Raw genomic sequence first — 11,526 nt, 5'->3', positions numbered from 1 at the left:
TATATATATACACACATACAAATATATATGTGTATATGTATATGTGTACCTTATAACTGATTTTTCATTTTTACTTTAGATATAACTATATTTGTGAATATATATATATATATATATTCCACATCACACTCATATATGCTTATTATATATGTGTTGGTGTAAATAAGGAAATTATTATTATTCATTTGTATATGCATATTTATAGGCTGTATTATTTTACACACTGGAAATGCCACATTGAAGATGAGCTTATTTTTATCTAGAATTCTTTCAGGTATTCATATATAAAGATATGCAACCATATGCCAATTTTAGGAAAAGATCCTTTCTTGGATCCCAGAATTGTAATCCAGAGAAAGGAACTGAACTCGGCCACGTGCTGCTGCACAGGAACTGGCGCGCATTAGGACCGCGCGGAATTCTAGAAAAAAGGTTCCTCCTCCAAAAACGAGTGAGCGGGGATTTCATCTGCTTAGCCTCTGATTGGAAGGCAGGCTTGCGGAGGCGGGGCTTAGCTCTCCTCCCCGCAGCGATTGGCTGGTTGGTTGGTCGAGTTGGGCTCACGCTTTCCTGCTTCTGCGCTTGCGCGGCGGGCTCTCCCTGATTGGTCGAACGTTATCCGCTGGCTTAGCCGAAGGAGAGCGTTTTGAGCGTCCGAAAGAAGCTGTTTGTGAGGTGGAATCATGAGCAAAGCGCACCCGCCGGAGCTGAAGAAGTGAGTACAGGTCCGGGAAACGGAGGCGGCATCGAGGAAGCGGTTAGACCGGGAATTAAACGCGAAAGGGTCGGGAACGAAGGAAGGCCGGGAAAGACCGCTAGGCCGCTTTGGGCCTACTCCCTTCCCAACATGCATTGCGCTATACGTTTTCGGCTATAGAGCTACGAAAAAATAGAGCAGGCATGGGCAAACTTGGGCCCTCCAGGTGTTTTGGACTTCAACTCCCACAATTCCTAACAGCCGGTAGGAATTGTGGGAGTTGAAGTCCAAAACACCTGGAGGGCCCAAGCTTGCCCATGCCTGCTTTAAAGTCATGCTTATTCAAACTTGCAGTAGATATTTATTACCAGTATTGTACTATGCTAATAATATAATGTACAGTAGAGTCTCACTTATCCAACGTTCTGGATTGTCCAACGCATTTTTGTAGTTGATGTTTTCAATAAATCGTGACATTTTGGTGCTAAATTCGTAAATACAGTAATTAATACATAGCATTATTTCGTATTGAACTACTTTTTCTGTCAAATTTGTTGTATAACATGATGTTTTGGTGCTTAATTTGTAAAATCATAACCTAATTTGATGTTTAATAGGCTTTTCCTTAATCCCTCCTTATTATCCAACATTCTGCCGGCCCGTTTAAGTTGGATAAGCAAGACTCTACTGTAGTAATAATATTACTATATATTGATACAGTACAATATAGTAATTTATTACCAGTATTGTACTATGCTAATAATATAATATTGTATGCAAATTTAATTTGTAAGCCGCTCTGAGTCCCCTTCGGGATGAGAAGGGCGGCATATAAATGAATCAAATAAATAAATAAATAAATGTCTTCTATTTATTGTTATATTATTAACCACTGGAGAAATTATACTGTTTAGCCGGCATTGCACCACCTAACATCCGCCGGGAAGTAGCAGCCTGTAATGAAAGGAACAAGGCAGTGACATCTCCAGCCCATCCCCTGTTCCGGTTTCAGCCAGCACAACGACGCCTTAAATCAAGAAATAGTTTTATATTACATTTCTATCACGCCCTTCTCACCCCTTACGGGACACAGAGCGGCTTACAAATTATATGTACATACAATTACATGTACATTATTAGCATAGCACAATATTAGCATTATATATTACTATGTTGAACAATACCACTATGCTGTAACATTATTAGTAATATTACATATAATATATAATTAATATTATTATATTATTATCAATATTATATGTATACAGTGTTCCCTCACTTATCGCTGGGGTTAGTTTCCAGGACCACCCGCAATAAGTGAAAATCCTCGAAGTAGGGACACTATATTTATTTTAATATTTATACATTATTTTAGTAGTTATACACTATTTTAAGTCTTTATCAACCAGTCGTGTGTTGATAAATCACCTCCTTTGGGCTCCTTTTCTCTCCCTTCGGCTTCTCCTTCCTCCCTTCCTTAGGCTGTAAATTGTAATTTTTTATGATTTATAATAGTCTTTTAGAGTTTATTGAAAAACCGCAAAACAGTGACTCCTTGAAAAGTGAACCGCGAAGTAGTGAGGGAACACTGTATACAATATATTATATTATTATATTATTGTATACTATATTGTATATATGTATGTATGTATAGGGATAACCATTGACAGTAGATGTTAGTCCTATAAGACTTTTGCATTTACTTCAATCATTCTTATACATTTTTTCTTTTTAAATTTCAGATTTATGGATAAGAAGCTGTCATGTGAGTAAAATATCTTTTCTGTTTGTTGAGGTTTGAGAGGAAAATGCACGTTGCCACCTACTGTTTCCTTCCATGGATTGTATAAACAGTAGTTGCTTCATATGAAAACAATTTCCAACCCCTTCTTGCTCCATAAAAATATCAATTTGCATCATTTTAACGTGTTGTAACCTTTGTTCTAAGTTTTAAAAAATATATTTACTTGAATGGCATTGTGTTTAAATTGTATTCTTCTCCACCCCAAGCCCTAAGGAGAGGGAGTAACAAATAAAAAATATTATTGTTGTTGTTGTTATACTTTATCTGATGCTACTTGCAATAGTAGCAATTTGTTTCCTATTTGCAAGGCCATTGATTCTCCAAATAAAGGACAGAGGGAGACAGAAATCATAATGTGATACTTGTCCACTGAATGCAATTTTTTCTCCTTATGTGAACCAGAATTTAGTGAATGATATTAGTCTTGTGATACCTACTTACCTGTAACACTGAACTTTAGATGGTGATGGAGAGCAGGCATACTAACCGGCTGACCATTCCTTACAGTGAAATTAAATGGCGGCCGGCACGTCCAGGGGATCTTAAGAGGATTCGATCCCTTTATGAATCTCGTGATAGATGAGTGCGTGGAAATGGCCCCAGGTGGACAACAGAATAACATTGGGATGGTGGTAAGCACAGGCAGATTGAAATTGCAATAATGGTTTGAGCTGCAAAATGAATGATAGGAAATACAGGCAGCTCCCAATTTATGAACAAGATTGGTTTTATAGGTTTGTTCTTAAGTCAAATTTGCGTGAAAGTCGTATTTAGTATAACCCTAGCCAAAAACATAAATCATTTGCAAGTTGGATGTTCATCACTCAAGGATGTCTTGTAATAATAATATTGTTGATATGTCTGTGTGTGTATTTTATATTGTGTGCCCTAGGCTCTCAAAATCTCTCTCTCACACACACACATATATATACACATATACTTATATATGTGTGTGTTGGCTGGAGTTTCACTTAAAAATGTCCCTGTTCCGACTTCCTTACAAATTCAGCTTAAGAATAAAGCTTACCAAATCTTTCTCTTGTTCATAACTTGGGGAAGGCCTGTGTATATTGGATTGTCATGATCTCCAATCCTTGACATCTCTGGTCGGCTGACAAGGAACAGATGCTAGCCATAAAACGGGCCAGCCATAAAACCTCAATGACCCTCTGGTATGTGGGAGCCCCTATATATGTGGGCGAAAGAGAAGGTTATGGCATTCGGTACAATAAAATCTGTTGGAATCTACCAGCGTGTCTTGGTGCTTTTTTCCTTTGGAAGACTGACCCATAGCACAACTGGGAGAAAAGAATCCGACAATTTCTACCGAATCCCAGAACCTTCTCTTTGGCCCACATATATAGGGGCTCCCACATACCAGAGGGTCATTGAGGTTTTATGGCTGGCATCTGTTCCTTGTCAGCTGACCAGAGATATCAAGGATTGGAGATCATGACATGGATATATCCTATCATTCTGTATACAGTGCAGGCAGTCCCCAAGTTATATGGAAGTCGGAACATTTCTTAAGTGTAACTCCAACTATATATGCATACTTTGGATTATATAGGGAAGAGTGTCTGTTTTGCTGTCTGTACCCGTGTTCAGATTTCACCTCACCTTCTGTCCCTGTGATAATTGGATTTTGGAAAATTTGGCTTGTTTTGGAAACAAGGATTGGGGATAAAGCTTCAGTGGAGACCTCGTTTCCCCGATAATAACCCTTCCAGAAGTGAATTTCCCCTCGAGGAGTAGATTTCTCTCACTTCCTGTTGCCTCACCCCCGCTCTAATCTATGAGTCCTTTGTTACTTTGGGACTGTCTGTATCTCTTTTTGAGGCTATACCTTTCTCCACTTCAGTTTCTTTCTTATGTCTCTAACTAGTGAAAGGCTGCCATTTAACATCACTGTTTTGATTTCTAGGTAATACGAGGAAACAGTATTATTATGCTAGAAGCTTTGGAACGGGTGTGAAGGAACCACTGGGCTCTACTACAATGCATTTTTTTTCTTTTTTAAAATATCGTTATTTTGTATTGTGCAAGATATGGGGAAATTACCCATTCTTTGTGAGGTTTTTTAAAAAATAAATTGCTAAAACTGGGTTAAAATTTCTTCTTTTGAAAGCTTCACTCAACTGTTATGAATTATGCCGAGTTCCCAAACTATACACATAACTAAAGTGAACATATGTATGTGTGTGACTGGGGTGTGTACTTCCACAAACAAAGCTCCCACTTCCACAAACAGCTGTTTGGCCCTCCTTCCAATGACATTGCAGGTTAGAGAGAGCACAGTAAACACACCTAAGAGCCCTGCCCATGTCCTCAGCAGACACCATACTGCCCACCACCCAAGTGAAGGCTTTCAGACGGGGACCATTTCATCGTAGATTTTATGTTTCCTCCATCACAGACATCCCAGTGTTCCTTACTCTCTCACTTGGTATGGAATTTGCATGACCCCGCCCACTGCCTCTCCCTTAACCCTTTCAGCAAACAGAGGAATTGATCAGCAACTGAACATACATACTAGAGAGGTTTAGGGAGAATTTACCATGATGTATAGGACTAGTAGGGACTAGGATGTATAGTTCACCTGCAATCAAAGAAGCTCTGAACTCCACCAGCAATGGACCTGGAACTAACTTGGCACACAGAACCCCCATGACCATCAAAAAATACTGGAGATCTTTGGTGGTCTGAGGGGACTGACACACCATAGTGGGAGTTGTAGTTTACCTTACAGCTAGAGAGCACACCCAACCTCACCGACGATGAATCCAGAGCAAACCTGCCCAACATGAAAAACTACGTACCGATGGGAGTTCTTCAGGATTCACCTGGCATGATGTCAGTTGTAGTTATACAAAAACCTTATAAGTTTTGTACAATTAAGAATTGACTTTTTCAAATAACCCGGGCAATGCTAGGAACTCAAGCTAGTGTAGAAATAATTTTTGAACACCCCCCCCCCCCCCCCCCGCTCCCAAAAAGCTAATGTTCAGGGACACTGGGATTTGTAGTGCGAGAGATGAATTTTCCTCAACCTGCTACAGTAGAGTCACTTATTCAAGGTTCTGGATTATCCAAGCCATTTTTGTAGTCAATGTTTTCAATATATCATGATATTTTGGTGCTAAATTCGTAAATACAGTAATTACAACATAACATGACTGCGTATTGAACTACTTTTTCTGCCAAATTTGTTGTCTAACATGATGTTTTGGTGCTTAATTTGTAAAATCATAACCTAATTTGATGTTTAATAGGCTTTTCCTTAATCTCTCCTTATTATCCAACATATTCGCTTATCCAAGGTTCTGCTGGCCCATTTATGTTGGATAAGTGAGACTCTACTGTATATAGTATATACTGTATATAGAAGCCCGGGTGGCAAAGTGCGTTAAAGCACTGAGCTGGAGACCGAAAGGTCCCAGGTTCAAATCCTGGGAGTGGAGTAAGCGCCCGCTGTTAGCTCCAGCTCCTGCCAACCTAGCAGTTCGAAAACATGCCAATGTGAGTAGATCAATAGGTACTGCTCTGGCGGGAAGGTAACAGCGCTCCATGCACTCATGCCAATGGCCACATGACCTTGGAGGTGTCTACAGACAACGCCGGCTCTTTGGCTTAGAAATGGAGATGAGCACCAACCGCCAGAGTCAGACATGACTCGGGGGAAGCCTTTACCTTTACTGTATATAAGTTGATTACAAACATTCTTGACCCCTGCAGCTCATGTATGTTTTTTGTTGGGATTAAGAATAAATACCTACAATCTGCTCTTTGCAGAAAAGGCTGCAGAGGTCTTTGTTAGGAAAAGAAACCACCCGGATAAAAGCACTTTAAAGAAGTAGTCTTTTTACCACATACCGCATCACGAAAACAAACGTGTCACAGAAGGGAAATTGGCTCAAAATAAGCAGGTGGTTTGGGGCGTTTTCTTTCTTTACCACCAAAGCAAGTGCCCACTCACGGTCAGAGCTCGGTTTTGAGTTTCTCGTGCAGATCCTCCTGGTCGATCTTGTCCGTCCGGTCGTACCAGCGGTGGTGAGCCAGGAGGGCGGCATTCTTGGCCGAGATGGCACTCATTTCCATGGCGCTCGCAAGGCACTCGATGCTGTTGACGTAGTACACGTGGTCGTGGATCACGAGGGGCGGGCACTGCTCGGGGGGGCTGTAGTGGGGGTAGGCCAGCCATGGCTTCGACTCCACCGAGTCGTAGGAGGAGAAGAGCACGTCCAGCTGCGCCTTGGTCAAAGGCCGGGCCGAAAACACTTTCCAGACCGGGGAGCCTTCTGCTGCTTTGGCCTTGTCTTCCACGGGAGAGACGACGCCAATGCTGTTGACAAACAACTTGGGGTTTTCCATCGTGAAAATGGCACTCAGTTGGAACGTGGAAGGGTCCGGGTAGCCGAAGAAGGAAGTGTTGATGTTCCCGTGGACAAAAGTGGCGACGATCTCTTGGTAGGGCTTGGAGAATTCGGGGATGGGCGGCTTGAAGTTGCGGAAGGTGATGTTGGCGATTTTACGATGCAAAGGGGTGGCCATCACAATAATATCGTACAGGTCGGAGGTTACTCCGAAGGTGGAGTTGTAGGTGACTTGGTACAGCTTCATGGTTTCTCCTGAAAGGAAAAAAATACATATCAGTAGACTTAACAGCAGGACCATTAAAAGACACAACAGATGAGGACTCGTTGAAATCGGTTCGAAAACAATTCCTGACATATGCTTAAGAGTTTGTTCCTAGAATTATATAACAAAATTTGTTATTTTCTGTTTCATTGTGTAGTCCGTCCTTTGAAAGTAGTTGTCATAGTCCGGAAACTTTGTGTTTGTGGCTGCCACAAGTTAGGTTGATTTGGTTGCAACTTGATGATGAGATATTCATTGCAAAATGTGCTGCGGGATGTCCCTCCTGCAGTGACAGTTACCATATATACCCAAGTCTAAGCCGACCTGAATATAAGCCAAGGCACCTAATTTTAACACAAAAAAACTGGGAAAACATGGACTCCAGTGTAAGCCGAGATACAGCAGAGTCTCGCTTATCCAACATTCTGGATTATCCAACACATTTTTGTAGTCAGTGTTTTCAATATATCGTGATATTTTGGCGCTAAATTCGTAAATACAGTAATTACTACATAGCATTATTGTGTATTGAAATACTTTTTCTGTCAAATTTATTGTATAACATAATGTTTTGGTGCTTAATTTGTAAAATCATAACCTAATTTGATGTTTAATAGGCCTTTCCTTAATCTCTCCTTATTATCCAACATATTCACTTATCCAACATTCTGCTGGCCTGTTTACGTTGGATAAGCGAGACTCTACTGTACCAATAAAATTACATTAATTGAGGCATCAGTGCTTTAAATGTTTTTGAATCTTTACATCCAACTGTAATTTAAGATATGACTGTTCAACTCTGGTTAAATCATTATTTTCATCTTCTTCAATGTAAATGTGCTTATGTCTCCTTTTAATAATAATAGAGTGAAATAATAAATGTAATAATAATAGTAAATGCAGTAAAATAATAAATGTAACAATACATAAAGTATTAAGTGTAATAATAATAATAGAGTAAAATAATAAATGTATTAATAATAATAGAGTAAAATAATAAATGTAACAATACCAATAATAGAGAAAAATAATAAATATACCATATATACTTGAGTATAAGCCGACCTGAATATAAGCCCACCAGGACCCTCACCCGAGTATAAGCTGAGGAGGCTTTTTTTCAGTCCTAAAAAACGCCTGAAAAACTAGTCTTCTACTCAAGTATATACAGTATTTTACCTAGATGGAGGTCCATGCTGCCTCACCTGAGCGTCCTCTGGGCCGCGTTGTTTCCTCCACAGAGATCACGGTGCTGGGAATCGGCTGGGCTTTGGAAGCATAGAGGAGGCCGACACACACGAGCTTGTTTCCCCCTTCGACGGACCAAAGCCCACTCCCGGCTCCTGCCAAAGAGACTGCGCCTGCCGGGGAAGGAGAAGGGAAACGTGAAGTCACAAGAACACAAAGGGCCCACTGAGGCAGGAGGGAACAGCCAATTGGCCTTATCAAAACAATATAAATACAAGATACCGTATACATCTAGTCCGTGAACAATTATAAATATACAAACACAGGCCTCCATTGTCCATTAGACACAGACTGGCCATGGGCCGGGCTGTGGCGCAGCTGGTTAGTAGCCAGCAGCAATAAATCACCACTGACCAAGAGGCTGTTGGTTCGAAGCCCGGGTCGGGGTTAAGCTCCCAACTATTAATAGCCTAGCTTGCTGCCCACCTAAGCAGCTCAAAAACAGCTATGTCTGTAAGTAGGGAATTCTGGGTACCGCTTAATGTGGGGAGGCTAATTTTACTTAATTTATGACACCATTAAAATATCAGCAGCATGCGAAGAACATGAGGAAGTACTAACCTGCAGTGTCCTGGGAGGGAGTGACGGTGGCTCCTCAGGACTGGGAAAGGGTTAAGGGAGAGGCAGTGGGCGGGACCATTTAAATGGCGAGAGAAAGGAACACTGGGATGTGCTCGCTGTAACCTGCAATGTCCTGGGAGGGAGTGACTTGGTGGCTCCTCAGCACTGGGAAAGGGTTAAGGGAGAGGCAGTGGGCGGGGTCATGCAAATAGAGAAAGGAATATTGGGATGTGCTCGCTGTAACCTGCAATGTCCTGGGAGGGAGTGACTTGGTGGCTCCTCAGCACTGGGAAAGGGTTAAGGGAGAGGCAGTGGGCGGAGTCATGCAAATAGAGAAAGGAATATTGGGATGTGCTTGCTGTAACCTGCAATGTCCTGGGAGGGAGTGACTTGGTGGCTCCTCAGCACTGGGAAAGGGTTAAGGGAGAGGCAGTGGGCGGGGTCATCACTCAAGGATGTCTTGTAATAATAATATTGTTGATATGTCTGTGTGTGTATTTTATATTGTGTGCCCTAGGCTCTCAAAATCTCTCTCTCACACACACACATATATATACACATATACTTATATATGTGTGTGTTGGCTGGAGTTTCACTTAAAAATGTCCCTGTTCCGACTTCCTTACAAATTCAGCTTAAGAATAAAGCTTACCAAATCTTTCTCTTGTTCATAACTTGGGGAAGGCCTGTGTATATTGGATTGTCATGATCTCCAATCCTTGACATCTCTGGTCGGCTGACAAGGAACAGATGCTAGCCATAAAACGGGCCAGCCATAAAACCTCAATGACCCTCTGGTATGTGGGAGCCCCTATATATGTGGGCGAAAGAGAAGGTTATGGCATTCGGTACAATAAAATCTGTTGGAATCTACCAGCGTGTCTTGGTGCTTTTTTCCTTTGGAAGACTGACCCATAGCACAACTGGGAGAAAAGAATCCGACAATTTCTACCGAATCCCAGAACCTTCTCTTTGGCCCACATATATAGGGGCTCCCACATACCAGAGGGTCATTGAGGTTTTATGGCTGGCATCTGTTCCTTGTCAGCTGACCAGAGATATCAAGGATTGGAGATCATGACATGGATATATCCTATCATTCTGTATACAGTGCAGGCAGTCCCCAAGTTATATGGAAGTCGGAACATTTCTTAAGTGTAACTCCAACTATATATGCATACTTTGGATTATATAGGGAAGAGTGTCTGTTTTGCTGTCTGTACCCGTGTTCAGATTTCACCTCACCTTCTGTCCCTGTGATAATTGGATTTTGGAAAATTTGGCTTGTTTTGGAAACAAGGATTGGGGATAAAGCTTCAGTGGAGACCTCGTTTCCCCGATAATAACCCTTCCAGAAGTGAATTTCCCCTCGAGGAGTAGATTTCTCTCACTTCCTGTTGCCTCACCCCCGCTCTAATCTATGAGTCCTTTGTTACTTTGGGACTGTCTGTATCTCTTTTTGAGGCTATACCTTTCTCCACTTCAGTTTCTTTCTTATGTCTCTAACTAGTGAAAGGCTGCCATTTAACATCACTGTTTTGATTTCTAGGTAATACGAGGAAACAGTATTATTATGCTAGAAGCTTTGGAACGGGTGTGAAGGAACCACTGGGCTCTACTACAATGCATTTTTTTTCTTTTTTAAAATATCGTTATTTTGTATTGTGCAAGATATGGGGAAATTACCCATTCTTTGTGAGGTTTTTTAAAAAATAAATTGCTAAAACTGGGTTAAAATTTCTTCTTTTGAAAGCTTCACTCAACTGTTATGAATTATGCCGAGTTCCCAAACTATACACATAACTAAAGTGAACATATGTATGTGTGTGACTGGGGTGTGTACTTCCACAAACAAAGCTCCCACTTCCACAAACAGCTGTTTGGCCCTCCTTCCAATGACATTGCAGGTTAGAGAGAGCACAGTAAACACACCTAAGAGCCCTGCCCATGTCCTCAGCAGACACCATACTGCCCACCACCCAAGTGAAGGCTTTCAGACGGGGACCATTTCATCGTAGATTTTATGTTTCCTCCATCACAGACATCCCAGTGTTCCTTACTCTCTCACTTGGTATGGAATTTGCATGACCCCGCCCACTGCCTCTCCCTTAACCCTTTCAGCAAACAGAGGAATTGATCAGCAACTGAACATACATACTAGAGAGGTTTAGGGAGAATTTACCATGATGTATAGGACTAGTAGGGACTAGGATGTATAGTTCACCTGCAATCAAAGAAGCTCTGAACTCCACCAGCAATGGACCTGGAACTAACTTGGCACACAGAACCCCCATGACCATCAAAAAATACTGGAGATCTTTGGTGGTCTGAGGGGACTGACACACCATAGTGGGAGTTGTAGTTTACCTTACAGCTAGAGAGCACACCCAACCTCACCGACGATGAATCCAGAGCAAACCTGCCCAACATGAAAAACTACGTACCGATGGGAGTTCTTCAGGATTCACCTGGCATGATGTCAGTTGTAGTTATACAAAAACCTTATAAGTTTTGTACAATTAAGAATTGACTTTTTCAAATAACCCGGGCAATGCTAGGAACTCAAGCTAGTGTAGAA

General features: G+C 41.5%; 2 protein-coding genes across 2 annotated transcripts; one reads left to right on the top strand and one right to left on the bottom strand.

Annotated features, from left to right (window-relative positions):
- Positions 1–565: 565 nt before the first annotated feature.
- Positions 566–4,616, top strand: snrpg (small nuclear ribonucleoprotein polypeptide G). The gene is made up of 4 exons (XM_062961010.1): positions 566–715; positions 2,440–2,462; positions 3,009–3,133; positions 4,426–4,616. Exons 1-4 carry the CDS (start codon positions 684–686, stop codon positions 4,474–4,476), a joined length of 231 nt encoding a protein of 76 aa, XP_062817080.1. The 5' UTR covers positions 566–683; the 3' UTR covers positions 4,477–4,616.
- Positions 4,617–6,345: 1,729 nt separating this feature from the next.
- LOC134293451 (prenylcysteine oxidase 1-like) lies at positions 6,346–8,633 on the bottom strand. The gene is made up of 2 exons (XM_062961005.1): positions 8,345–8,633; positions 6,346–7,129 (listed from the first exon to the last, which is right to left on the bottom strand). Exons 1-2 carry the CDS (start codon positions 8,616–8,618, stop codon positions 6,480–6,482), a joined length of 924 nt encoding a protein of 307 aa, XP_062817075.1. The 5' UTR covers positions 8,619–8,633; the 3' UTR covers positions 6,346–6,479.
- Between the last annotated feature and the right edge of the window lie 2,893 nt (positions 8,634–11,526).

Source organism: Anolis carolinensis, unplaced genomic scaffold, assembly GCF_035594765.1.
Source record: "Anolis carolinensis isolate JA03-04 unplaced genomic scaffold, rAnoCar3.1.pri scaffold_8, whole genome shotgun sequence".
NCBI classification, from domain to species: Eukaryota; Metazoa; Chordata; class Lepidosauria; order Squamata; family Dactyloidae; genus Anolis; species Anolis carolinensis.
The sequence above is the reverse complement of the archived record's forward strand: the minus strand, read 5'-3'. Positions and strand labels throughout refer to the sequence as shown.

Coding starts and splice junctions, on each gene's coding strand:
- snrpg (XM_062961010.1), top strand. CDS start 684: ATGAGCAAAGCGCACCCGCCGGAGCTGAAGAA. Junction 2,463..3,008: donor TATGGATAAGAAGCTGTCAT/GTGAGTAAAATA, acceptor CATTCCTTACAG/TGAAATTAAATGGCGGCCGG. Junction 3,134..4,425: donor AGAATAACATTGGGATGGTG/GTAAGCACAGGC, acceptor TTTGATTTCTAG/GTAATACGAGGAAACAGTAT.
- LOC134293451 (XM_062961005.1), bottom strand. CDS start 8,618: ATGTATACGGTATCTTGTATTTATATTGTTTTGATAAGGCCAATTGGC. Junction 7,130..8,344: donor GCGGCCCAGAGGACGCTCAG/GTGAGGCAGCAT, acceptor TTTTCCTTTCAG/GAGAAACCATGAAGCTGTAC.